The sequence below is a fragment of the Convolutriloba macropyga genome, chromosome 7 (genome assembly GCF_964194025.1).
Source record: "Convolutriloba macropyga chromosome 7, txConMacr16.3, whole genome shotgun sequence".
NCBI classification, from domain to species: domain Eukaryota; kingdom Metazoa; phylum Xenacoelomorpha; order Acoela; family Convolutidae; genus Convolutriloba; species Convolutriloba macropyga.
The window spans coordinates 15,254,540-15,282,420 of NC_134474.1; the positions used below are offsets into that span (position 1 = coordinate 15,254,540).

A 27,881-nucleotide genomic window follows, 5' to 3' on the forward strand; every position below is an offset into this window, starting at 1 on the left:
GACAGGTTAATTGAAAGCGGAAATTTGTGAACGGAGAAAAAGGAAAGAGATCTAAGCTCAGGATTCGACATATCCTTCTACCCTCTCAAAATTGACAAACACATCTGCGTACGTGAACACGTTACGTCATTATTTATACTCCACGCTTTCAAAATAATCACGTGCTTTTCATTTAGAGCGCTCAATTGCTTCTGAGGAAAGCAGAGTGTTCGTTTTTGTGACGTTTCGATTCCAGGCACCAAAGATTACTAAGATAACTAAGATCACTCAAGTTAGTGCGCAACTAAATTGGTAACCAAATCAACCTTTTAAACTAATTTTAGTCAACTGCTGTGGAAATAGGGAGTACTTTAGCTAAAAACTTGGACAGATTATAAGAAGTGGCGTGTGAACAAGTGGCGTGTGGCGAGTAAGTTTTAAAGTATTTAATGGTCTTTCTTTCGTATTACATCCGCTTACCCCCCCCCCCCCCATTAGAATTATACCCCGTCCCCCTGAATGGTATTCTTACCATGATTGCGGGAAGGGCTACACTTCATATGAGCACTAAACGGGGGGCTACAATTCATATGACCGCCAAAGTGGGGGGGGGGAGGGTATAATGGGAAAGATCCGGTTTTGATTGTCAGTGTAAAATGTTTTTTCGAGCATTGAAATATTAGATCTTTTCCGTTAGTGCCCACCCACCCACCCACCCACCCCCCCCCCAGCTTAGTGGTTTCATATTATTTGCCCCCCCCCCCCCCCCGAAGCACGTGCCATATTTTTTGCATAATTAATTGCTATGTAATGACACGTGCTCTGTAACTGGGGGGCGCATAACGTACTGTGGGGGCACAAACGGAAAAGACCCGAAATATTTATATGCGCTTAGAGGAGCAAATAATGGGTCTTTCCCGTTACATCTCCCATCTTTTTGGTCCTTGTGAACAATATATTTTTGACAGCTTCGCTTAATTTTTATATCACTCGACAAAAACTCATAAGAAACCTAATAGATACAAATAAAGAAAAACTGGCAAGTCTATTTACAGTGAACATGCAGATAGATTTGAACAGTTTTCTTAAGCAGCAGTGAGTTGAGTTCCCAGTAAAATCTGTTCCACTTAATCATGTCGGGTCTTTCCCATTATAGCCCCCCCCCCCCCATTATGGTATAATTACCATGTTTGGGGGGCTATAGGTTATCTGACCACTAAGCTGGGGGGGGGGGGGGCTATAATGGGAAAGACCCATCATGTCTTTATCAGTTCAAGCCAAAATTTGTACTGTGAAATCAACAACTTAATGATCACGTTTAACTGATTGCACGTGGAACTCAACTCACTTCTGAAGCCAAAACTGGCTTCCTGTCTCTGGATTTTCGGATCTTCTCCATCTGCACCCCCCCAAGTAAGTTATGCAGCCCCCAGTTACAGAGCACGTGTCATTACACAGTAAATCATTATATAAAAATATGGCACGTGCGTCTGGGGTTTGCAAAAAATATACGTGTCTTTCCCATTATAGCCTCCCCCCCCCAGCTTAGTGGTCAGATAACCTATACCCCCAATCATTGTGTCGTCTTCTGAATTTCTAACTAGGCCAACAGTGAGGGGGATCTGTCGCCCAGAAGATCGAACAAATTTAATTAAAACCAACACCGAAGGCTTAAAAGAAAATGATGAAGCAAGCGCTACCTTGTCTCTTTTCTGAGTTTTTCCCCTCGTCCACTCTTGCAGGCTGTTAAAAGCGCTTTGTCCCAAAAGACGTTAAATTGAATAGAGAACACCAGCACGAATGTAGAATCCACAGTAAATAGATGCAACTCTCAATCAACTAACAACTTGAGACAAATTCAACTGCAAAGTCTTCTATAAGTTCAAAATTTTATCGTGATTCACTCGAAATATAATTAACCAAGTTGCTCACAGTTTCCTAACTGGTCTTGCAACTTTACTGACTGTTTTAATTTTAGTCCCACTAAACCAACTGCTCACTAGCTCAGTATTTTCTCTCTCTCTCTCTCTCAACTTATACACGATAAGCTGATTGCCACTTTTTCTATTTGCCTAACTTTATCTTATCTTAATTAAATACACTTTTAGAACTTAAGTAAACACCGTAAGTCATTTTGACTGATTGATACATCTTCAGGAGGGGTTCTCTTCGCTAAACAAACAGATTAACGTCAAAGTCCGCGGTCCTTATCGCTCTTATTTGGGCACACAAATTTGGCGCCAAGTCAATTTCGTCGCTTTTGTTATCCAAAGACTATTGGTCTCCATGTGTAAATATACCGCTAATTCATGCTCGCTAAAGCTAAAATAATGGCTTGGTATGCTTTTCCCAGCATTCCGTGCAATTCCCCATACAAAAATTAGTCAGAAACCAAAATTTCCCAAAAACCCAAAAATTTGACCTCTAGAGGTCAATTAGGGGTCAATAGTCAAGGATGCAGGGTCACTTTGGTAAAATTAACTATTGGCGCGGAAAATCCTACCATAGTTACACCTACCCACCAATTTTTATCATCTAACTCCTGATAGAACACGAGCAATGACCGCGCACACTTTTCATCGACCTCCCGGATGACCCCAAATTTCGAAACTTAATAACTTGCGAAGTAGTGGTCAAAACGTCTTCGTGTAAAGTTTTCTAGTAACTAAAGGGTGCCAACAACTTGCCTGCCAAGTTTCATGACTAACGGATCAGCCGTTGCGAGTCGTTTGCAATTTGAAAATTTTTAAAGAGTCGTGGGTGCCGAAACCCGAAAAATTCGAGTTCGTCAAAATTGACCGGGGTGGTTATTTTTTTGTCACTAACTGTCTCAGGTTATCATATTAATACCATTTCAAAGTCATTCGGCCGCTCAAAAAGGCGAATTTCCGGTTTTCGGCACTCGGGTTGTCCCGAAGCACCGACTTCCGGTCGGAATTTGGGAATGAAAATATCACCAATCGAAAGCCCTTGAAAAGTTACACTAACCCTCCAAAAATCATAGGGCTACTACCAATACTCCACGAGCAATTCAAATTTTACGTTCCGCAGCACGGGCGTGCGCTAGTTTCGTGCAGGTTGGTGTGGGGTCAAATCCGACCTCAAAATCGGATTCCCCGTACCCAAATTATTCTATCCGCCAAATTTCAGGTCAATCTGACTTCAACTTTTAGAGAAATTACTATTTCATTTTCAGTGTTAACTATTTTTAGTGAAAACTGTCTATTCTTATTTCAAAATGCTAATAAATTTCTCCCACAACTTCCTAAACCCTTCCCATGATCATGTGCTACATTACTCTGGACTTAATAATACCCATTGCAACCCTTAGTTACTCTTATATCATACCCGAACAGTCATTTTTTCGCTCAAAAAATCAAAAACCTTCAAATCACACCACTTCCGGTGTAAATAGCTCGGAGTTGGGTGGTCGGATTTGCCCGAAGGGTATACCAGCCTGAGAAGATCATTGGGTGTACATGCCAGTAAAATTTGGTAAACGTCCGCTTAATATAACCTACATGGGGGGGAAACATCGGCTTGATGGTATTTTCATAAAGTGAATAAATGAGCATTTTAATTGCTTTAAACAAACATTTTCGCAACTAAGCTTAAGTCTTCAGCTTATCGTCCTTACTACAAGTTCTTAAATCTATCCTCTATCGAAATGGACAGTCGTACATACTTCGAGATTATCCTGTACTTGCGTTCAGGGGTTTACCCCAGGAATTGTCATTGGGTCGAGAAAAAAAGCATTCGCCGCCGAAGCCGAAAATTTTATACAAAAAATGGTCATTTATACTTGGTTGGGTCCGATATTCAGTTACTACATCGTTCAAATGCTCGTACGAAGATATCTCAGATGCACAGTTCTAATGGCCACCTCCCCAGATACAAATTAATGCCATTAGTTATTCAAAAATTTAGTGTTATGCATCTTAAAGTATGGTGCGAAACGGTTATAAGCGATTGTTCTATTTGCAATGATAATGCCATCTACCGCCACACTAGAGGACAGATGAATTTTATTTCACAGGAAGTCCTCGACCGAGTATGTCGCGAGATGGGTCTAGAGAAGAAGAGATGATACTGTTATGAATTGTTTAAAAGGTAAGAAAATCTTTTTTTCGTACAATAATTTCATATATTACGACGTCCAATTCTTTTTAGTTGCCCTGAATTCGACACCTCGCAATAAAAGCCTATTGCATTAGACGTTGCTCATCCTAAATACAATTGTGTTAGTGCCTGTCTGTCGACCATTATTACGGGAAACCGCACACAGGCTGGTAAATTTGAAAAATTATTTGTCAAACTACGCACTGGGTCCGATAAGCACCTTTACGACAGACCCGGCAAAGAAATTCTATCTAAAGGGATCGAGGACGTCGAATTTATCAATACAACAGACCTCAGACTATTTGCTCGACGCTTCCGTATTAATATTTATGTATATTATGACTCTGGCTACGATGAACAACCATACTATCTTAGTCTAACAGGGACTCACAAGGGATTAATTCGAAGCGGAATATTTCTTAAATTCCAATTAGTGGAGGGTACACCGCATTGTCTGATAATATACCGCTACGACAAGAAACAAAGGCATGAAAGGTAAGTTAATACTTACATACATACAACTTATTTATTTAAGTCCAGTTCTGCTTCCTTTTTTTAACTCTTCCTCATCTTTTTCTTCTAGTTCAATCATCAAGCGCACTGCAGAGGCCATTTCGGGGTCCTTTTTATCCAATTCGGCCAAGTCAATCCCCCCGTTAACGCCATGCGCTGATTGACTTTCTTTACCTTCTTTTCCTTTTGTAATTTAATATCTTTTATTCGTTTCTTCTCGCTATCTTTTAGCGCCCCACCAGTTGCCGCCTGTACCACAGATGTTCCCGGCTTGAAAAGTGAGGCTGGGGGAGAAGGAGGTGGCGCGGAGTCAGTTTCAGGGGACGTTTGACCCCGATTTCCCCTGTATGGAGAAAATTTCATCCCTTTTAGGACTTTCTTTGTATTTTTAGTTCTTGCCATTTTAACTCCCGAACTGTGCTATTTTGTTTATGTATACACCTCAGTTTAATCAGGTCTCCTAATTGTCTTGTCAATATTTTTTGACAGTCTTTTATTACTAAACCTCAACCAATTTGTTATGCCTTTATCCGGTTTGTAACTTTGCTTACTTGTGTGCATATTTGTTTTAATGAGAATTTGGGGCACCATGTGTTTGCTTTCAAATCTGTTTGTTCAATTTAGCTTTGGTGTTATTATCTTAATTAGATTGTCCTAATTGCGAGCTTTCTAAAGAGCCTACATACACACACTTTCGCCGCTTATAACTAACTATACTCAATTTCATGTTCGCTACACATTGTAATGATACCATAATGGGGGGCTATAATGGAAAAGACCCAAATTTGCATCCACTAAGCTGGGGGCACAAACGGAAAAGAGCCGGATTTTCTCGCCATGTAGTATTGTCAGTATTTATTAATTTGGACCTATTAGATTTCTTATGATTATACGGGTCTTTCCTATTCTAGTCCCCATGAAATTATAGCCCCATTATGGTATAGTTACCATGTTTGGGGGGAGGGGGATAGATCATCTGACCACTAAGCTGTGCGGGCTATAATTGGAAAAACCCCTTTACACTTGAGTCTTCCCCACTATTTCCCCTCAGCTTAGGGGTCATAAAACACCCCCGCCCCAATCCAATCATGATAAACAAACAATAATTGGAGGTGGGCTACAATTTTGCGGGGACTACAATGAAAAAGATCTGCGTATTTTGCTCCAAAATACCCTAAATGTGGTTATCGGAATTGTTCTAGAATACAGGATGCCGATAACGGAAACTGAGGCCGGCGCTGTTGGTCCAGCCAACGATTTTAGAACCACCGGCAACATAGTGACAAAACATGATTCATCAGCTGAAAAAACATCAAAAGAAAAGTCGCGTGATAAAGACAAGACTAAGAAACAGGACAAAAAGTCCAAATCTAAAGACCGGAAAGTTGAGACTAGTGTCGGAAACGAACCCGCGCCTGATGGACGGAGGTCCTCCAAGCACGAGCGGGAATCCAGCAGGGCTGCTAAAAAGTCATCGTTAGTTGACAATGCAAATTTTGAGCAAACAACGGAGCATGTTTCCAGGAAAAAGAAAGAAGAAACAAAGCAAAGCAACTCCGAAAACCCCCGAACAACTCATGCCGACGATGAGAAAGGTGCTAAGTCTGAGAGCAAAACTACGAATGCACAAAATGAAGCTGTAAATCGACAGAATTCATTAGGAATCTGTTTCGTTATCTCTTGTAATCAATTTTTCCCAATTTCCCACATTACAGCACAAGGACAGACCTGAAATAAAAGGGAGGCTGATTTTGCCCTCTAGGAATTCGGCTACCATAGTACGTTAAATTGCGAATTGAAGGCTACATCCTCTGTAGTCCAAATTCCTCAAAACTAGACTTTCTTAGTTTCGTAATGCAGTGTAATGCGGTCTAATGCATGAAATATAACCCACCATTAACACTAACAAACTACTGGAGGTGGTACGATCTTCTATAAAGGGAAAGCTTAATTTGTTGGGTGAATTTTTGGGGTCTTTCCCATTATAGCCCCCCCCCAGCTTAGTGGTCAGATAACCTATAGCCCCCCCAAACATGGTAATTATACCATAATGGGGGGGCCTATAATTTCATGGGGGCTATAATGGGAAAGACCCAATTTTTGTATAAAAAATAATATCCAAATTGTTTGTGTCCCGCAAGCTTAGTGGGTGCATGTTATTTTTACCCCACAGACGCACGTCTCATATTTTACATGGTAATTTACTATGTAATGGCACGTGCTCTGTAACTGGGGGGCTCATAGGGCACTGGAGGCACAAACGGAAAAGATCCCCATATTGATACGAACATGAAAAGTCTTGAGATGAGAATAGTAGCGGTAAGTTATGAAAGAATTCCGGATCTATTTTGTTTTGCCTCCCCCTAGTGTTTCTTTTGACCCGCGGTTACAAACTATATGTTATATAGCATTACTATGTAAGAAAACAACACGTGCCCCTGGGGGTCACAAAAAATTTTGCTCACTAAGCTGGGGGGGGGCAGACAGAATAGATCCAAAATTTCAGTCTTGCAAAATTTAATTTAAGAAATTTTTTACTTTACGACCTAATCAAGTTAAGCCATGATTTATCATGAAACCTAACCTGAAAATGTTTAATGAAAACATCCAAAATCTTCTCAACAAAATCAAGATCTACAGATCTTGGCGAGATGCATAGGTCACGTGACTCTGACGAAGTCGCTGAGAAATTTTGGCTCCAGTTGAAAACTGAGTACTGATCACGAACTCTAACCCAGAAATTGGAAGTAGCCGAGATTTTGCAATTCAAAAATTGCACTACGAGCCAGCGCCCCTACCAACAGATTTTAATTAATCCTGCGCTATTTTGTGGAATTTTGAGACAAGGACATTGTAAAGGATAATACAAAATATAATTTTATATTATGGTATATGTAGGAACGGAAACTTGAACTTAAGCATTTTTCGGAAAAGAATCGAATTAATACTGGCCTTGAATTATTCCACAACAAAGAAGCGAATTTTAAATTTGAAAACAAACAAAGAAAATAATGGCAAAGAAATTTAAACTAATGAAAACGATTGAATGAGTAAATATTGATTCTGATAAAGACGCTATGATAGATCTACCACCAAACTTGCACACACGTAATAGAGGATTGGAAGCCCATATTAGGGATTTATGGTATCAAAGTTATGGATGACAGTGGAGGAACGCTTCCCAAAAAGGCACTTTTTACACAAAGATTAGGAATCTTTGGTAAAAATAGGACTAAACTATCATATTCAAACATAGATAAGCAGTATATATACGGCTCAGTTGCAGCCCTTGTTTGTAAAAAAACCAATCTGAAAAAAACCAAATCGTTGAGATTTCCGAATTTACGGACTCGATGAGTGAATTAACAGATCTTTGTCGCGGTATTGCAAAATATAATATTTGAAATTAGTGTATTCGGGTAGCTATAATTTTAGTAAAAGTAACTAAACAATTTTTCAAGTATTTTTTCTTCTAGATCTATTAGCATAACTTGGGAGAAACTAAGTCGGTATCTATTAAAAAAAGATTATACGTTCTACTAATTGGGATAAATAGAAAACTTAAATTTGTTGTTCTGCAACAACTGGAACTTAATATTCTTTAATACTAGGTAAATGTCAATTAATTGCAGTTGACTTCTAATATAAAACTTATTATTGTACAGATTTATTAACTTTTCGTCGCACTTTGAAAGATCTCAAGCAAATCCTTAGTTCTAGCTTAGATTAAACTGATATATCTTAGTTTGGTGACTGTTAAAATAGTGATCAGCCAATCGATGATTAGGGTAGGTTAGGAGGCGGACTGGAGGACAACACGGAGGCCGGAGGCAACATCAACACGATTGATTTCTGAGAGTCATAATTGGTCAAGCTCCTTCCAGGAGACCGCATAGTGAAGACACTCTGAGGGTAGGCCCGCCTGCTCGTAGAAGACTTGGCAAGTTAAATCAACCCACGTAGTTTGGAATGGTGAACGAAATAGACAATTAAAACAGTCTGCAGTAACCTGAAATATTTGATGGGCAATGTCTTAACGTTCTATCAAGTTGGTTAATACTAGTCTGGTTGGATTGTGAAGTGAACACCGACGAGCCCTTCATGCCATCTACTGCCTTGTTTAAGTATATTGGTTGCTCGAATAATTATTAATTGAATTGAGGACCTGGTAAAATGCCCAATCTTAGAGTCACCACTTTAGACTTTTTATTAAGAATATTTCTTAGGAACATACATATCACATAACATAGAGAAGCACTTAAAACTTATTTTAACAACATTATTTTTGGCATTTGAGCACAGTTCTAGAACGCCTCAAAACAGTTCATTTAGGGATCGAACTAAAGGCTTGGTATAACTCTTTAGTCTAATTAAGAGTAGTAGGTTTGTGAACTTACTACCCCTTCCAGTAGTTGTTCTTTTGCTCTACGGATTTGATCTAGGACTATTTGTAGAATTGTGAATAGGGTAAACCTCCCTCCTAAATATTCAAATTCTGTAGTATAATTTACTATAATCTAAAGTTTATTAGGATCTTTTCCGTTTGCCCCCCCCCCTCCATTGCGTTATGAACCACCAGTTATAGAGAACGTGCCATTACATTGTAAATCACTATGCAAATACATGGCCCTTGCGTCTTTGGGGAGGCGCAAATAAGATGCACCCACTAGGCTGGGGGGGCACAAACGGAAAGATCCCATTATTGTTATAAACCATTTAGTCCCACACTTTAAGCCTTTTATTACATGTATTAAGATACATTTTGTGAAATTAAAGCGGCAAGATGGAGCAAACGGTCCACTATTGTTCGGTAGGGGCGCTGTGTCGGCGAGTGTTTCATTAAAAATTTGATATAATAGTAAAATTAAATTGAAATTATCTACTATAGATGGCCAATAATAAAAGTGGGAAAACGAAACAATTCCATCCTTAGTTCGAACCGGAAGCGCCAACAAATTGATTAGATCAGAGTCGACTCGAAGCATTGAACGGAGGGATTCAAAGGTGATGAATCTTGCGGAGGAGAAACCGGTTTTTGCGATCAGAAGCGTGAACTCGTTTCCCAGAAGGAAAAGTCTGAATGAGTTGGATCTGTCTCGGATGAGTCATCAGATGCAGGAGATCATTTTGAGAGCAACTTCATCCAAGACTAATGTTCACCAGGATGCCATGGATCAAAGGGAACTGCCTCTTTCCAGAAATTACCCTACGGTACCCAAATACAGTCTTAATAGTCATGAACACTTTAGCATGGGTCTGGGGAGCACCCTGACGGAGAAAAACAACATAATTTTTGATAGGAAATAAAGCGGGGGATTATTTCCGTGGGGGGTTTATATCCTATCTAAAATTAAGTGGGTTTATTTGCGAGGGTATTGTTTTCAAAACTGTTTTAGCATATGCCTCACAATTACCCCATATTGCGCATTAAATAATCCGTCTGCTTGTCTCTTGTTGATCTCTCGTTTTTTTGTTGACACGAGCACAAGGACTCAAGAATTTTCCCTATTACACTGCATATTTACCATAGGAGAATAATTATTCAGCAGGGCTTAAATTTTTGTTGCGGTATAAAGACAAATTATCTTTTCTTAATATCACATCAATTTAAAATTTGAAATAATTAAATCATTACTGGTTGGAAAGAACTGCAGTTCAATCACAGACTAGTCGAACTCCAAAAGGCCAGCGAGGCCCAAAAGAACCAACAGAAACGGGCCAGCATATCTTCACAGGGCCGCTCCAAAGCACCCAACCTCGGAATAGTTCCAGAGGCCGATAAGGAATCACGAATGTCATCTCTTACGGACATAAACACAAACGCAGCACCTGTTAGAAGCAAATCGGCTCAAGAAAAACGAAAATCATCGATTCAAGGAGCTAGTGCTGAGAAGCCCATCAAAAATGCGGACAAATCTTTAGGCAAAAACGAAACTGTACCGAGTGCGAAAAAAACTAAAACTGAAGACATTCAAAAATATGACGTCAACGTCAAAAATAACACCGAATCCAAGACAAAACTTGCAGAAAACAAACCTCCGGACATCGCTTATGGAAGCAAAACGAAAGCGTCAAGCAGCGGTGCTCCGAATGTTCACAGCAAAATGGCTGCTAGCGAGTCGAAGCAAGCAGCACCAATTGTGAATGACAAAATTGACACCAAGGCTGCAGCAACCAAAACGCAAAAGTCACACAAACCTGTCGAGACTATACAGATAGAACCCGAGGTCAAAGAAAGGTCAGATCTATTCCGTTATAGCTCCCAGTACCCACCAGTAATTGAATGGCCGATTGTACACCCCCCCCCCCCCGTACCCTCGGCAATTACCATTTTGGAACTTCATGATTTTATGTATCAATCGAGTCCCATCTCTTATTAGCCTTGTCCAGGAAAGCGATGTCGATGGAAAAGGGAAGACCCCCCCCCCCCCCCCCCGCACTCTCCCTGGTGGGAACGATAATTTTTTGCGTTCTCTGTGAGTACGTCCTATTTTCGTACAAATAATATCATATTTAGTATCATGCTAAATAACAACAAACATTGTATTGGGGGGGGGGGGGGGGGTGGGGTCTTTAGCCGAGCGAGCAAGGGGAGGTGTAGAAAATTTTGTTCAGAGAGTTTTTAAGTCACTACTTGTTTCATTGGATAAATTCAAATGAGAAAATGTAAAAAAAACTTTGCCTCCATCACTGGAGAAAAAACGAGAAAAGTCTCTAACGGAAAAGATCTATTAGGTCAAAACAAAACGAAAAGTCTTCAGGACGAGTTACATCAACGACACAGCAGTGGTCCAGTAATCAATTGAAAGAACCCATCCCTTCATCAACCCAACAAGAGACCGGTTCAAAAAACGTGCGAGCGTGCTCCCCAATGGGGAGCAAAACCAACAAAAACAGCCACCGAAACAAAAACAACAACAACACTCAGATTCAACAGGTGCAAGCAGAAGAGAGCAGCAGCAGCACAATAAGTCAGAACAACACCCCAAGGTAACTTATGGGTCTTTGTGTAACGGCTGCTCTCCTTGTGTTTCACAAAGAAAGTTTTACACCGCCCAGTTCGTTCTGAGTGGTTACAAAATCTGTCCGGATACTTCGTTTATGCAGTTCGCTTTTGTAACTGTATATCCGCTCTGCTGTACTTACCGTTGCATTAACTATTTTAGTTCGTAACTATTCGCTGATCTTAGTTTTTTCAACTATCAATTTGAACTGGATTGCTACAGATCACACAATACGGGATCTCTTTATGTATACCAGTTCAATCCGATAGAAAAAACAAATCGAAGACAAAGATATATGTCTAAGACCTGTTTGTGCAAAAATATTTAAAATTAAACCTAAGTTGGCTTTTGCTGTTTGTACTCACAAGTTGAGAATACCAGAAGTTGGGGTTGTAACAGTTGAACTTTAGCTCCAATAATTCGTTGATGCAAGACACAGTAACAGAAATTACTGCTCAAGAATAATATTTTGAATACAAGACACAGTAACAATTTACTGCTCAGGAATATTTCTAGTTCAAGACACAGTAACACGTTATTTACTGCTCAAGACAATTTTTTTGCAATATTTTGCTGAGTTATACTTTCAGCCGTTTTCTGCGGCTACTGCGTTGAGTTCTGTGTGTTGCTTTTGTTATTTCCCCCTTTTTCTCTTTTTTCTCACGTGACAAACTGTAACTAGAACTAGAACTATAACTATAACTATTAAATGACTAAGACAACAAAAGTGTTTTGTTTCTATTTTCCCCAACTACGCAAGCTTGTTATTCCTTAAGCTCAGCTCCAACATCGCCGGCCCTGTTTTCCTTCGTGAAAACATCTTCGTCCATTGATAGCACTGGAGCGAGCTTCACTACTGGTCTCTTGTAGTATCCATCTTTCGTTCGGATTGTCGCTGATCGAATCACTCCGTCGGAACCTTCAAAGGTTTCGATTATTCGACCCAGATCGTAATATCCACGTTCGTCACTGTCTTCCACTAACCACACAAGATCACCCTGCTGAAGACTTCTTTCCGTTGTGGTCTGCCATTTCTTTCGACTATTCAACGTTGGCAAGTATTCCTTACGGAATCTGTCCCAGATGAGGTCTGCGTAAGCTTGTGTTTGTCGGAAGAGCTTTCTATGATCAACAAATTGCTCTGCACCTGATAGATACGGTAAACAAAGGTTCTTGTTGCCAAGTAGGAAATGGCTCGGAGTAATAGCTTCTAAATCGGTAGCATCAAAACTGACCTGTGTCAGCGGTCTAGAGTTCAACGTCTGTTCAACAAGACACATCGTGGTTGACAGAACGTCCTCCGTGACTGATCGGTTGCCCAGCACTGCGTACATTGCCTTCTTGCAACTCCTAACCAGTCTTTCCCACACTCCTCCAAAGTGTGGTGATGCAGGTGGGTTGAACTTCCATCTGATACCTTGTTGAATCAGATGTTCTTCAATTCGCACCTTGTTCCATGCTGCTATACACTCTGCCAGTTCTTTTTCAGCTCCAACGAAGTTTGTCCCGTTATCGCTAATCATTTTGACCGGTTTGCCTCTTCGTGCAATGAATCGCATAATTGCGTTCAGACAACTATCAGTGTTTAGTTTTGGTACAATCTCTATATGTACCGCACGTACAGTAAGGCATGTGAATAGACAGCACCAGCGCTTTTCGTTTCTTCGACCAATCTTTACTGTGAATGGTCCGAAATAGTCTACGCCCACATTCGAAAATACCGTTGATGCGACTAATCGTTCTTCAGGTAGATCTGCCATTACTGGTGCCTTTGTTTGGGCTCTTCCCTTTCGACATCTAATGCATTTGTTTTTGATCGATCTCAAAGCATTTCGTATGCCTAGGATCCAGAATTTCTGCTGAACTATGTTTCTGACATGTTCAGTACCTTCGTGATGATTATTCTTATGTTCATTTTGCAAGAATAATTCAACTACATGGTGCTTCCAATGTAACAGTATTGGATGCTTGGTTTCGAAGTTCAATTGACTTTTACCTATTCTGCCCTGGGCACGAATAAGTCCTTGCTGGTCAATGAATGGTGAAAACTGGAGGATTTTGCTGTTTTTTGGAATTTCCCTTTCAGCCTTGAGAGATTTCATCTCTTCAGCAAACTGTTCTCGCTGCAGTAGTCTGAAGATGATTGCTTGTGCACCCTCTCTTTCTTCAACACTTATTGTTTTTGTTGCCGGTTTGTGTTTTTTAAATACGCGCTGTACGTATGCCATTGTATTTACTAGTCGATTGAAATTGCTAAATCGTTCCCACTGAATCATCGGCTTCTTCTCTTCAACCTTAGCTGAGAAGACCATTTCGTCGTTTGGTTCGTCTGAAGCAAATGTTATATTCACCTGTTCAGGCCATTCGTTCTCTCGTTGCCTTAACCAGGCCGGCCCAGTGAGCCATTCACTTCTCTTAAGTTCGTCAACATTGATCGCTCGTGTCCCGATGTCAGCTGGATTGTTAATACCACTCACATGATTCCACTGTGAAACATTAGTTGTATCCAAAATCTCAGCCACTCTGTTTGCAACAAACACCTGTTGCTTACGGTGGGAGCTATGAATCCGTTGCAGAACAGTAGTCGAGTCTGACCAAAAGTTGCAACTCTGAAACTTCGATTCGTGCTCCTTCACTATCTGTTCCTTAAGTCTCACTGCCATCACTGCTGCTTGTAGTTCCAAGCGTGGTATGGAAAGGTGTCGCATTGGTGCAACTCTGCACTTTTTGATTACAAATGCTAAGTCTGCTGGGTATTCTTTGGGCTTTGAACGTAGGTATGCCACTGCGCACATTGTATCTTCAGATGCGTCGGCAAACACATGAAGTTCCCATTTGTCCTTGGCTGTGCTGAAGTATCTTCTATCAATGCTGGTTTCTGATACTTCTGGAAGCTGTGCCTTCCACTTCAGAAACTCTTCTTCTTCGTTAGGTTCTACTGAGTTGTCCCAATGTTGTCCATTTTTGGTCCAGATGCTCTTCAGGAGTCGTCTCATATGGACACTGAATGGTGCAAACAGTCCAAGAGGATCAAACACTGAAGAAACTAGAGATAAGATCTTCCTTTGGGTGATTGGTGTCTCAACTTCTTTGCTTGTACCTCTACAAACCTGTAGACTATCGTCGGTAATCGTCCACTGAAGCCCAAGCACTGATGACCCTTCCTGGCTGGCTTCTACTTCAACCTGCTTTGTTTTGCTGATTGATCTTAAGTCCTCTGGGATTGCGTTGGTTACCACGTTGCTGTTGGTGATCCACTTCTTCAGTTCAAATCCATGTTTTGAGAGAAGAGGTTGCAGTTGTTTGAAAACCTTGATTGCTTCTTCAGGTGTTTCGACTGACTTGATGAGATCGTCCATGTAGAAGTTGTTTTGGATTGTTTTTGCTGCAATTGGGAACTCGTCCTCGTTATCGATGGCTACTCGCTTCAGAGCGTAGTTGGCACATGTTGGTGTACTCTTTGCTCCAAAAACATGACGTTGATACACGTTCATTGTTGGTCGCCACAAAAATCTCAAGCAGCTTTTATCCCGTTCAGGAACTTGCACTTGCAGAAACATTGATTCAATATCTGCGGTTAGGGCAATTGGGCCTTCTCGAAATCTGAATATTGTTCCGATCAATCCGTGTAGTAGATCGGGTCCGGCTAACAACTTGTCATTTAGGCATATATCCTTGTATTTTGCTGCAGCGTTGCAAACGCGGCGAACTTTACCCGGTTTGTTGGGGTTTAGTACTGGATGGTGTGGCAAATACCATTCCTTTCCGAAAGTGCCTTTGACTTCCGATTTGCCAAGGATCTTCACAAATCCTTTTTCAACATCTGTATCAATTGACTGTTGATACAATTCTTTTAAGTTTGGGTCTCGTTGGAATCTTCGTTCCAGTGAGTAGAGCTGACCAATGGCCGAGCCGTAGTTGTTTGGGAGATTGGGTTCTGGTTCACTCCAGAGCATGCCCACTTCGTACCGCTCGCCTGTAAACTTTGTCGTGCTCTCTAGAAATTTCTGAGCTGGCTGCTCTTTCTTTGATTGACTTACAACATTTATTTTGGAAGCATAGGTTTCTATGTCCCACCATGATTGGATATTTTCTGCCACTTTCACATCTTCTGTGAAGTCAAAATGACAAACATTTTGACTTTTCTTGCCTGTCACGGGACCACTGACTACCCATCCTAATTCTGTTAAGACGGCGAAAGGCTCACTTCGTGTTCCAATCTTATAGTCCAATGGACGTTGAATTTCGTAGGCATCTTGTCCAAGTATGATGCCTACTTCCATCAGGTTGAATGTTCTGTTAGTGAGAACATTCAGATGTCTGAATTTGTTCTTCAGTTCCTTGTAATCATATGTTGTGTTTCCCAACGAGATTGATGGGTGTGCAAACGCTTCAATCGAATGCACCTTTGAATGTAGTCCCTTTATTGTGATAGGAACCTTCTCTGTCCTCAAATCTTGCGTCCCATGTATGCCAGCTATGTTCAAGGTAACGTCCATGCCTTTGGCTTGTAGTTGATCCTTGACACTTTGATCGATGAATGATACTGTTGACCCACTATTGAGGAAAGCGTAGGTAGTCAACCTGTTACTACCACTCTGAACCGATACAGGAACTATTTGAAGAAAACTAGTAACTTGGTTACTCTGGTTGATTGTTGCTGCGCTAACATTAACTGCGTGACTACCCTCGTCCATTTGGTTTTCTGAGTGTAGCAGTCTGTTGTGCTTTTTGGTACATCCATTTATACCGCACGGGTGGACTTTACAATCTTTGATTGCATGCCTTTTCCCCAGACATCCATAACATAAGCGTTCTTTTCTCACTGCTGCATAGCGATCGATGACATTCATATTCTTAAATATTGGACAGTTCCATATTTTATGAGTGCCATCCGCTAGTGGGCAGTTGTTGTTTTGCATTTGCTTCGTTTCGTTCGCATTCGAACTCGCACTAATATTTGACGATTTTGAGAATCGTTTTTCCTTGTTAGCGTTTGGTCGATCATCTTCCTTTCGTTCGCTCTTGGTTGATGGCATTCCTTCATGGACAAAAGCCATTCGAGCTAACCATTTTTCAAGGAGAGTGAGATCGGGCCTATCTTCTTGACACTCGTCAACGAAAAAGAACCACTTTTTTTCAAATTTGGGGGCAGTTTTTCAATTGCCACTTGCAGTGTTGAACTTGATTGCAGATCGCCTTCATAGTTGTATTGCTTCAGTACATTAACTAGGTTGCTGATTGTTATTGAGTAATTAATTATAGCCGTTGAGTCGTGCATTCGAATTGGTTGTTGTTTGCGCAATATGTTAAGCTGAGCGTCGACAATTAGGTAAGGTCGCCCAAACTTCCGTCCCAGGAGTTCCCACGCTTGAGCGTAGAATTCTCCCGAATAGCCCATTCCTGATATAGCTGACTTTGCTTTACCTGTCAACAAAGTTTTCAAGTGGCTCATTTTCTCTGAGTCGGGTATATCGCGATGGTGAACCGTTGCTTTGAACATGTTCGACCACTCCGGCCACTCTAGGGGATTTCCATCGAATGAACTCAACTTCAACTTAGGTAGCTGACTGCTACTGCTTGGTTTATTGCGCTTAAACTTGTCTTGTTCCCAGGCTGCGCTGGCACGCTCTCCACTTGGTGACCGTGACTTAAGTACACCTTCGCGATTGAAGCTTACCCTGGGATAATTGTTGTCGATCCTTGTTTTCGCACGCTCGAAACTATAATCGTGCAAGTTGGAGAATTTATTCGAGTTATTGAGCCAACCGGAAACATCTTTATTCTTCGGGGTTTTCCAGTTGAATGGTGATCTACTTCGCATACTAGGGGCAGCACTATCATCAGAATCTGATGCTCTTGCGTCAAGAGCTTCTTTTTCGTATTCCAGTTTCAGTGCACCTTCTTCTTCAAAAAGTTGCATCTCCATTTCAAGCTCCTTCCTTTTCAATTCGAATTCAATTTTCTTCAACCTCATTTTTGATGCAAAGTCTTTCTCTAGAGTCGCAAGCTTTTCTGCTTTTTTAGCTCGTTTATCAGAGGAGGCCTTTGAATCATTGTCCCTGTTTGGGTTTCCATGTTCAGCAGTTTGTTGAGAAACTCCCACAACAGACTGTGAAGACTTAGCGGCAGTTGGTTCTGCATCGCTTGTCAATTGTGCGGTTTGATTCTGTTGATCCGTCATGTTTGTTTCTCCGTGAATGTATGGTAACCAATCTGCGTTTAATGTTTGCAAGAAATTTAGTCGGTCGGCTTCGTAACGTTCAAACAATTCAGAATCACGAAGAAAATTTGCTCGCTTTCGGTTAAGAATGCAAAGAGAGTCGTCAAGTTTCAGCACCTGTTTATAGATGGTCTTGAGTTTGCTTGATCTATCGTTGTTTCTGATTAGTTCCTGGCCTTCCTGAATTTTTGCTTTGATTTGTTTTTCGGAGTTGCTAATCTGTCTAAGCAAAATGTCCTGACTCTGTGACGGAGTCACTGCGTTAGTACTTTGGGACTGCAGCTTGAATATCTACAGTACCTTTTGTTTAATTGCTTTAATTAAGCCTTGCTATTCAACTTCTAATGCACTTTGCCTAATTGGCTTTGCGTTGTTGAATTGCTCGTTGAGTTTTGTTCTCGTTCGTCGATGACTTCGTCACTTCGACTGTTGGGTTGGACAGCAGTTTATTCCACTGTCCGGGTCGGCGGACCAAATGTAACGGCTGCTCTCCTTGTGTTTCACAAAGAAAGTTTTACACCACCCAGTTCGTTCTGAGTGGTTACAAAATCTGTCCGGATACTTCGTTTATGCAGTTCGCTTTTGTAACTGTATATCCGCTCTGCTGTACTTACCGTTGCATTAACTATTTTAGTTCGTAACTATTCGCTGATCTTAGTTTTTTCAACTATCAATTTGAACTGGATCGCTACAGATCACACAATACGGGATCTCTTTATGTATACCAGTTCAATCCGATAGAAAAAACAAATCGAAGACAAAGATATATGTCTAAGACCTGTTTGTGCAAAAATATTTAAATTTAAACCTAAGTTGGCTTTTGCTGTTTGTACTCACAAGTTGAGAATACCAGAAGTTGGGGTTGTAACAGTTGAATTTCAGCTCCAATAATTCGTTGATGCAAGACACAGTAACAGAAATTACTGCTCAAGAATAATATTTTGAATACAAGACACAGTAACAATTTACTGCTCAGGAATATTTCTAGTTCAAGACACAGTAACACGTTATTTACTGCTCAAGACAATTTTTGTTGCCATATTTTGCTGAGTTATACTTTCAGCCGTTTTCTGCGGCTACTGCGTTGAGTTCTGTGTGTTGCTTTTGTTATTTCCCCCTTTTTCTCTTTTTTCTCACGTGACAAACTGTAACTAGAACTAGAACTATAACTATAACTATTAAATGACTAGACAACAAAAGTGTTTTGTTTCTATTTTCCCCAACTACGCAAGCTTGTTATTCCTTAAGCTCAGCTCCAACACTTTGTATTATAGTCTATATTTATTATATACTCTTGTAACCATCAAAGTCCTTTTTATCGACATGAATCTTCTGCAGCTGATATTTTACACTAATGGAGGTGTTACTTCCCTCGACTTCCGTTATGAGCGCCTTTGGTGGATCGTCCTGGTACAATTGTACACTTCAATTTAATTTCGCTAGTTTTTCATATGAATTTTTCTTTCTTCTTGACGCATTTTGTAAGTTACACCTTATTTTGCCTGAGCACTTTTTTAGCAGTTGCTTAGCATTATTTCCCTTAGCAACAAGAATGACCTCGGCAGCACTTCTGCTGGAAGGTACTCTTACCACTTAGAAACGAATGTTTCTACTATATTTACCATTCGCAGGAAAATTTTACAAGAGAAATCATATTTCTACAACAACAAAATTAGCGAATCGCTATCAGGGCTAATTCCTTACCAGAAAGTGATCTCGTAAGGATAGTCGAAGACAGTGACAACCATGGCAAGCTCAAACTTACCAGAAACCACAGAGGGTCAAGACGTTCGAATCAACGGTTGAATCTATAAACAATTGAGATCAGTCACAAAACTGGTTCCAATGCTACTTAAAAACGATGTTTTTACAGACCAAAACAGGGCCAATGACGTCAGTCTGAGCCAAAATTGCGTAGGATGACAAATATGAAATCACATCTACGTTTGCGTCAACTTTTCTACGTGAATTGTAACTTTGTCAAAAGTACTAGCTAAAGCCTATCATATGGAACTCGCTCAGGTTATTTTTAGTGTATTTGAGCAACTTAGGTGAGTTTTTTGAACAACTAGTGTAACAAATTTTCGTGACAAATCAATAAGGTGTCGAAAAAAGCTAAAAATCTTCAAAACATTTTACTCCTTGGATACTTATCGCAACTCTTTAGAGCTGTATACTCTTGATTTGCGGTTTCTTTGCTTCATTTTTAGAGGAGTATCTACTGGTTATTGTTTATAGTTCCTTTAAAATACGCGAGCATTAAATTGTTTGTTACTACACAATAAAAAAAAAGTTCAAATAAACTTATCTGACACACCTGAAACATAACTGAACTGTAAATTAGGTAAATTTTTACCTGAATGGGTTCAGTTGTACTTGCCTGACTGAAAAAAAGTTTTTATTGCATTCCGCAACGAAACAAATAAAACTAGACTAAAACAAAACAAAAAAACAAACTCTAGGTGAGACAACAACACAAGAGCAATGTCCAGCATTTTATAAGTTTCCCAAAATTACGGTTAAGTTTAATACAAGGCGGCTCGTTAAAGTGCGTTCGCACATGATGTTCGGACCCGAGCTCATCTACATTTCGGACTAAATTGTCGATCAAATGAAGAGATAACAAAAATAGATGTTTGAGTTTAAAACAATCGTTACACAACCTATGTACTATTTGAATTACATAATGCCAGGTCTCATTACAGTGCCAATGTGATCTGACATTAAAGAGACCAAGAGACAAAAAAAGAACAAACAACAAAATTAGCACATACAAAATTTTCACGGCAAAAACTAATTTTCTAAATTTAAAAGCACCTAGTAACAACTTCAAAATGCAGTCAGATAAAACCTTTACTACACAAGTTTACTTTTTTCTAACAATACAGCAGATGGAAAGTTTTCTTAATGAGACTAGGTAACAAGTCGACAAAAAGAACGAACAGTGAGGCGAAACTTAAAAATTAATCAACATTTAGTTTTTAACTAAGTAATCCTTGATAAATTTAAAAAAAGTTATTACAAAACCAAAAGGTTCTGTCTTTGGTTAGACTAAGCCTTAGAAACGAACTAAAGAGAAACTCAAAAAATTACAAACGATTTGCGAAAACACAAACTATAGCTAGAGTTAAAATAATTAGCAATCATCTGAATATTATGTAGTTTTAATTCAATTGTTACTTCTACTAATTCAGCTGAAGGGTTTATACTGAGAGATTAAATAAGTTTACTTGGGCCACATTTGAAAACCATTGGGATCTGTTATAACGCGATTGTTCTGAAAGAAGATAAAAAGAAGCACCAAAAGTGGCCACTCAATAAACGTACAGAAAAACAGATATTGTCCAACAACAAAACAAATAGATATGTTATCTCTTGAAATGCAAGAAATTGGGACCTCTCATTGATGAAAATAAGTTACATTTTGACGAAAAGAACAACAAAAACTGAAAAGTTTGAAAAATATTTCGAAACGTTTATCATAAATTACCAGACTATTTGCTGTAAACTGACTGCTTTGGGAAACATCATTCATTCAATCCTCAATTACAAGTCTATGTGTCTTGTCGGCAATTTACGGCTACCTAAAGAACAAAAACAGCAAATTCAAGAAAAAATTGAGCGAGAAAAGAGTCGAAGGCATTAAAAAATGAACTTTTCAGTGAAATCTATTCTATTGTTAATTAATTTTGAAGAGCAATGGGATTTCTATTTCTTATCAATATAATTTCCAAAATCAATAAATATGAACAAATACATTAGAACCACGAAATTTTTGAGAAAACACGTATTGTCAACGCCATTAAATACATTAGCTTTTGACGGAAGCCAGTAAACACGCTAAATTAAGCCTCGATGGGAAAACAAGTTCTTTTGCCAATCATATTTCATCAAACACATCTTACAACAAGTTTTTGACTATGAAAACAAAAACAGAGACAGGCAAAAACCAAAAACTCAGTAGAAAAGTGCCAGAAGAAAATGTCGAAGCAGCTCAAATCATAAGCTCTTCTCCGAAAACTTTATCTATGATCTGATGATCTTTTTCCCTAAACTAAGGTAGACTATCAGCAGTAGGATCATGTGATAAAATTTTAAAAGGATACAAAAATAAAAAAGTACCCGAAAATTCAAAAAAAAATCATGAAATCTCGTGGCATAGAAGTTTTAAAACTAATAGGTAGAAGATAAAACCGCTAACCAGGTTATTTTGGCTGCAGTAGAAGGGAAAGGGATTATGTTAGCAATGACATTGACCAACAGATCACGAAAAAAAGTTTAGGATTGGTCAATGTTCAAAAAAAAATTTTGAAGAAAATTTTTAAAACTCTTAACAGCCATTAAACTCAAAATTTTTCAATGGAGATCAATAAGTACGCTCAGATAAAACCCGATGGGAGGATGAGGATGTTTGTCATGCTTAGACAATTAACAAGACATCACAATAAGTCTTATGACTGTGAAAACAATAACAAAATCTGGCAAAAACCAAAAATCAGCAGAAAAATGCGAGAAGAAAGTGTCGAAGCCAATTAAACCATTAGCTTTTCTCTGAAAACTTTATCTGTGATCCACTGAAAGTCCTCTACAAGCTAATGGGATTAGAGTAGTATTTTGATAATGTGTATAACGTGTGGATAATGTGATAAGGGTTCAAAAGTAACCAATAATACAAAAATATCCAAAAAAATTTTAAAAAAAAATTGAAATCTTTTGTCATTGAAGTCATATAACCAATAAATAGAAGATAAAACCGATAACCTGATTTATTTTAGTTGTGGTAGAAAGCAAGTGGGTCCTGTCAACACTGACACTGACGAACAGTTCTCGAAAAAATTTAAGACTTGTTAGAGATCAAAAAAATATTTTTAAATTCTTAACAGCCTTCTTAATAGCTTTCAACGGAAGACAATAAATAGGCTCCAAGATGCCCCGATGAGAGTAAATTTATGTTTGATTTGTGTTTGCCATGCATAAGTGTTCAATAAGAAATCACAATAAATCTTATGACTATTAAAACAACAGCCAAAACAGTCAAAAACCAAAAATTTGAAAGAAAAGTGCGAGAAGAACGTGTCGAAGCTATTTAAACCACAAAATTTTTCTATGAAAATGTTATCAGTGATCCAGTGAACATCTTCTTCAAACCAATGAGAGCTATGAAAGTTTGGGTAGTGTTATAGGATTTCAAAAGTAACCAATAATACGAAAATGTCAAAAAAAAATTTTTTTATTTGTTTGAAATCTTGTGTCCTTGAAATCATATAACCAATGGTTAGAAAAAAAACCCCTAAACAGATTAAATTTGGTTGCAGTATAACGGAAGAGGGCGCTGTCATCCCCGAACTGACTTAAAATTCACGATAATAAGTTTATGATTCTTTATTGATAAAAAAATTCGAAAAATTATTTTTTAAGTCTTAACAGCCATTAGCTGTCCCCTCAAAGCACTACATATGTTTACTTAATGCACATTATGGATCATATTGCACTGTTAGTCAGTGAATCTAGGCCATAGGACTCTAAAAAATTAGTAAAACCTCAAAAAGAAATTCAAAATTTCATTTAAAATTACGAAAACTCAGAATCGAAGCCAAAAAAACATGAGCAATTCCTTGAAAACGATGTTTTTTGTTCATTGGGCTTCAAGCTTCATTCGAATGTAAAGAAGGTTTGTCATTAATAGAACTTCCATATAAAAAGTGACTTGTTTCCAGATGAGTTTGAGAAAGCAAAAAAAGAAAAGTTTTTTAAAAAAAAAGAGCTCTCAAATAGCATTCGAATTTTTTTATAGTGAGCTTCCCTATGAGACCAGAACTAGTTTTTTTTATCACCTTTAGTCTATTAGGAACACAACATCGGTCCATTTTTGGCGTGAAATTTAATTTTGATGTGCTATTTTTATAGAAAATATTTTAATTTGGAGAAAAATTACACTAAAAGTGAACAAATATCCCGTGTTCACACAAAACTTCAATCCTCGATAACTCCTCGAAAAAAGCAAAAATCAAAAAATCTCTTTAAATTTGGATTCCACGCTGTACCAGCTTTTAAATGATATTACTCAAATTTCTCTACGACGAATATATCGATCGGCCAAAATCGACTGAACAAAAGAAATCCCATTTGAGTATATAGTTCCTCCCCCCACAAGTGGCGTCGGAACAATAAAAGATTCCCACAATTAAGATCTACTGTTTGTCTAGCTCAAACAAGCCCGACTCAATCAGAGTTCCAGAGCAGAACACCAATAGTGAAATTTCAGAATAACGGTTTTAAGAAATATTAAATTTTTAAAATCAGAAAAATAGGAGAAATTAACTGAACTGTACAAATAACCCGAACAGTTTAGGTTTTGCTTCAAGTAGTTTTTAGGTAAGTTCAGGTTGAAGTTGATGCGGTGATACTTTCAGGTGAATTTCAGGTATTTTTCAGGTCTATTCAAGTATGTTTCAGGTAAGACAAAGCTGCCTGAACTATTCAGGTAAGTTCAGGTGTTTTTTCTGTTAAATTTATCTCAACTTTTTTTCAGAGTGAGAGTCCTGTTTCTGTAAATAGTTGAGTGGCACTTTAACGGTGGATGTGTTCTGTGTCTGCTAGTTGAGCTACGGAGAACGCAGAACAAAACCCCCGATTTTCTTAATTATGAAATTGTGACGCAAAACCAGTTTTAGGCATATATTTTTGCCTTCGATTTGTTTCAGTAAAACATTTACCTAGTAGTACCAGTAGATAAATAGATTCTACGTCGCGTGATTGCTAGCGAATCCAGTCAAAATTGGTCTTGCAAAAGCAAAAGCTAGTCAAATTGTTTGACTTTCATTGAATTTGTAATGCAAAGATTTTCGAGAAAAGGTACAAGGAAACTCCGACAAAATTCAATTTGCTGATGACACAAGTTTCCATTTTAGCAGAAACAATGTCAGCGAACTGGAATATTGTGTTTTTGAAATACTGGAGAAAACAGATAATTATCTAAAACAAAACAAATTAACCATGAATACCGGTAAAACTGAACTTCTTTGCGTCTCGAAAGAAAAAGAAAATTTTGATCCAATAGTTTTTCGGGGACAAGAAATTAAGCCACAAAGTCACTGCAGATTCTTGAGTATAATGATTGATTCTAAATTAAACTTTCAATTACAACACAATAAAGTCCTATCAAATATGGCCAAAGCGATTAGATCCATATAACTTATACGTTGTCAGTTACCTCTAAAAGCGCGATTGATGCTACTCAAATCCCTTGTCCTTTCTCATTTAACTTTCAGTGCTCTATTTTTTCCGAAACTGAATGTCTCTGCAATGCAGCGAATTAATCGACAAATCAATTGGGGAATTAAAGTTTGCTATATGAGAAAAAAATTTGAGAGATCTAGAGATCTCTTTGTAAAATCTGACATTTTACCTGCAGAACTTTTAATCAGCCAGATGAGTGTTTCAAAACTTAGGAATGATATTTCATTATTGAAATCAGAGGGCACTGAGAGTTTTTTCTAAGTGGTAATGTCTTAGTAAGAAAAAACAACAGAACTGAACAGCTAATTCTCCTAAGGTCGAGCAGTCGATCATTACAAAAAAGAAGCATCTAAAAATGAAGTAAACTTCCGCGTGAAGTCCGGACTATCAGATCACGCTGCTCCAACAATTCAAACTTGCACCGTTGGAAAGGAACGTTGATGGATTCAAGAGTTATTTTTACCTTTGACGGAACCACTAATTTTGATTTTTAACATTGTACTAATTTTGTATATAACATTTTAAACTTGTAATATTTAACCCCTGGGTTATATTTTCAATTTACTTGTTAAAAAAGATAGGACATCAGCGTGTATACAGCGAGGAAAGCCAATTGCTATATTATAAATAATTTTTCCTTGTCATAAGTGGAAGAGCAGCGGTTTCAGACAATGAGCAGAAATGTGGCGTATTCGGTACAAAGCATAGCAGCATATGTTACCTGCAGAAAAACTCATTAAATGCAAGCCCACCGGTTAGTAAACAACCGCTGCAGAAATGTTCCAAATAGCTTTATCATTTGTTGCTAGCACTTGCACGTACTAAAACTATCACCTGACTTCACAGCCTCTTGATGAAATATCTCAGAGAATGTGACGCATGGCAATAACAGCAGTTTTCTGAGTCCATGAGAAAGATGTAGTCATAGAACTTTCCTTTATGATAAAGGTGTAACCATAGAACTTTCCTTTATTGAAAAGTTGTAACCCTACCAATTTCGTACAACTTTTTTCGCCTATGACATTAAAGATCCATAAGAGGAAAGTTCTAGGATAACAACTTTTGGTTTACCCGGGTTGTCTTTCGATGCTGAAAATTTTCCATATTAATTACGCTCAGATACGTCAAAATTACTAAAGTTGATGCTGTATCAGTATTCGTACATTTTCAAACATAATGGTTTATCTTGAATATAATTTTTGAACGGCTCCAATGGTAGCTATTTTTTTGGGGCCTGCTTGCCCTAACACTATCAAACTACACATTTTAAAAAATAATAATAAGAGATCATATTTCAGTAATCAAGCACTATTTACACTTTCAGGGAAAACGAAAGACTTCTGATGGCCTCGGTAAAAGATAGCACCCCTCGATATCTCACATTCTCTCAGAGTGATAGGAGACACCACAATCACAATCATCCACCCCCAAAACTCCTCGAGCAAGCCCTAATCGAAACCCAAAATGAAAAGGGTGACTCAGATAGCAACCCAACGACGAGTGAAGACGAGAGACAAACAAGCGGGTCTACTCTTGACGAGATTCTCCAGCAAGCTCGAAGTGCTTTGTTAGAAATTGGGCGACTTAAAAGTGGTCAAGATCGATTTCTGAATGTTAAAATTGACCTGAACGGACTGCGTGACGTCAATGTTGTTTAAAAACAATTTTTTGCATCTAAGCTTATTGGAGTGATTGTTCTGTATATGCATTGAAAAATTTTACTTTCAGCTGAACATTCAGTTTTGTGACTTGTAAAAAATCATTGAGAACAGAAATTAGCTACGTGAAATATTGTGAAAAGTAATTTTTCATATTGGAAAAATCAAATTTGACCACCAATTTTTCGGGGGTCTTTACCATTGCCCCCACCCCAACGAAGTAAATGGAGAAAAGGGGCCCAAAAGTTGATTATTGTGTATATGGTTGGTGTGGGGCCAGAAGAGAATTGTAAAGTTCTCCACTGGCCCCACACCAACCTTATAAATATTAATAACAAATCACCGAAGTTCAACATCAAGTCCAACTAGTTGCAAGAAACCAATTGACAACCAAATTGAAAGGTTGAGTGGCCCATCCGAGAAAAATAAGCAATGACAGAAATCATAGATAGAACGAAGCGACGTAATTGTGCTTTGGTGTCTGCACACCATAACCAAGATTGAGGTCCAGACCAGAATCATCTCTGATTATACCGTCCCAGACAAAAGTGACCTCTGATCAGATCAACCTAGACAGAAAGCCTTCTTTGATCAGACTATCGTGTGGTCGATTCCACTTCTTATCAGAATCAAGCGCGCTCGAAAATGCCTCTGATCAGACTCAAGTGCGTTCGAAGTTGCCTCTGATCAGTCTCAAGTGCGCTCGAAATCGCCTCTGATCAGTCTGAAGTGAATTTGAATTCGTCTCAGATCAGACTCAAGTGTGCTCGAAATATTGTCACCGGAGAATGATATTAAACATTAACAAATCTTTCAATATCACTATAATATATTGGCTTTTACTTAGTTGAATATAGTTCCGAAAAAATAGTTTCAAAGAAGTGAAACTATTTTTTCGGAACAATATTCAACTAAGTAAAAGCCAATCCTAAGAGGATCACTAATGAAAAGAGAAGCCAAATATCGAGGAAACAATTTTATTTTTTTTCTAGTATGTCATTGCTATATTTTTATGTCTCGATAGACAAATTTAGACACCTTTCTATTTAAAAAAAGGACGTCATGATCAAATGTTAGTCAAAACATCTTCAAAAGGGACCAGTATTTACTATCAGTTGCACCTCTTGGTTCTGATCAGCAACATCA

The 27,881-nt window shown here is 38.6% G+C and overlaps 2 protein-coding genes across 4 annotated transcripts in view; one reads left to right on the plus strand and one right to left on the minus strand.

The window, feature by feature from the left end:
* The window catches only part of LOC142342638 (DNA-directed RNA polymerases I, II, and III subunit RPABC3-like), a 569,350-nt gene that overhangs the window by 384,947 nt on the left and 156,522 nt on the right, over positions 1-27,881 (minus strand). The gene's annotated exons all lie outside the window — the stretch shown is intronic.
* LOC142342635 (uncharacterized) lies at positions 127-26,812 on the plus strand. 3 transcript variants are annotated; one of them, XM_075394060.1, is made up of 6 exons: positions 127-409; positions 5,814-6,278; positions 9,545-9,789; positions 10,275-10,849; positions 11,347-11,601; positions 26,402-26,812. In XM_075394060.1, the coding sequence occupies exons 2-6, from the start codon at positions 5,822-5,824 to the stop codon at positions 26,733-26,735; spliced, it is 1,866 nt and encodes a 621-aa protein (XP_075250175.1). In that variant the 5' UTR covers positions 127-409; positions 5,814-5,821; the 3' UTR covers positions 26,736-26,812. The 3 variants fall into 3 exon arrangements, with proteins under 3 accessions (XP_075250175.1, XP_075250176.1, XP_075250177.1); XM_075394061.1 differs by lacking the exon at positions 5,814-6,278 and having other exon boundaries at positions 128-409; positions 9,500-9,789; XM_075394062.1 differs by lacking the exon at positions 127-409 and having other exon boundaries at positions 6,113-6,250.

Coding starts and splice junctions, on each gene's coding strand:
- LOC142342635 (XM_075394060.1), top strand. CDS start 5,822: ATGCCGATAACGGAAACTGAGGCCGGCGCTGTTGGTCCAGCCAACGAT. Junction 6,279..9,544: donor ACAGAATTCATTAGGAATCT/GTTTCGTTATCT, acceptor TTCCATCCTTAG/TTCGAACCGGAAGCGCCAAC. Junction 11,602..26,401: donor AGTCAGAACAACACCCCAAG/GTAACTTATGGG, acceptor TTACACTTTCAG/GGAAAACGAAAGACTTCTGA.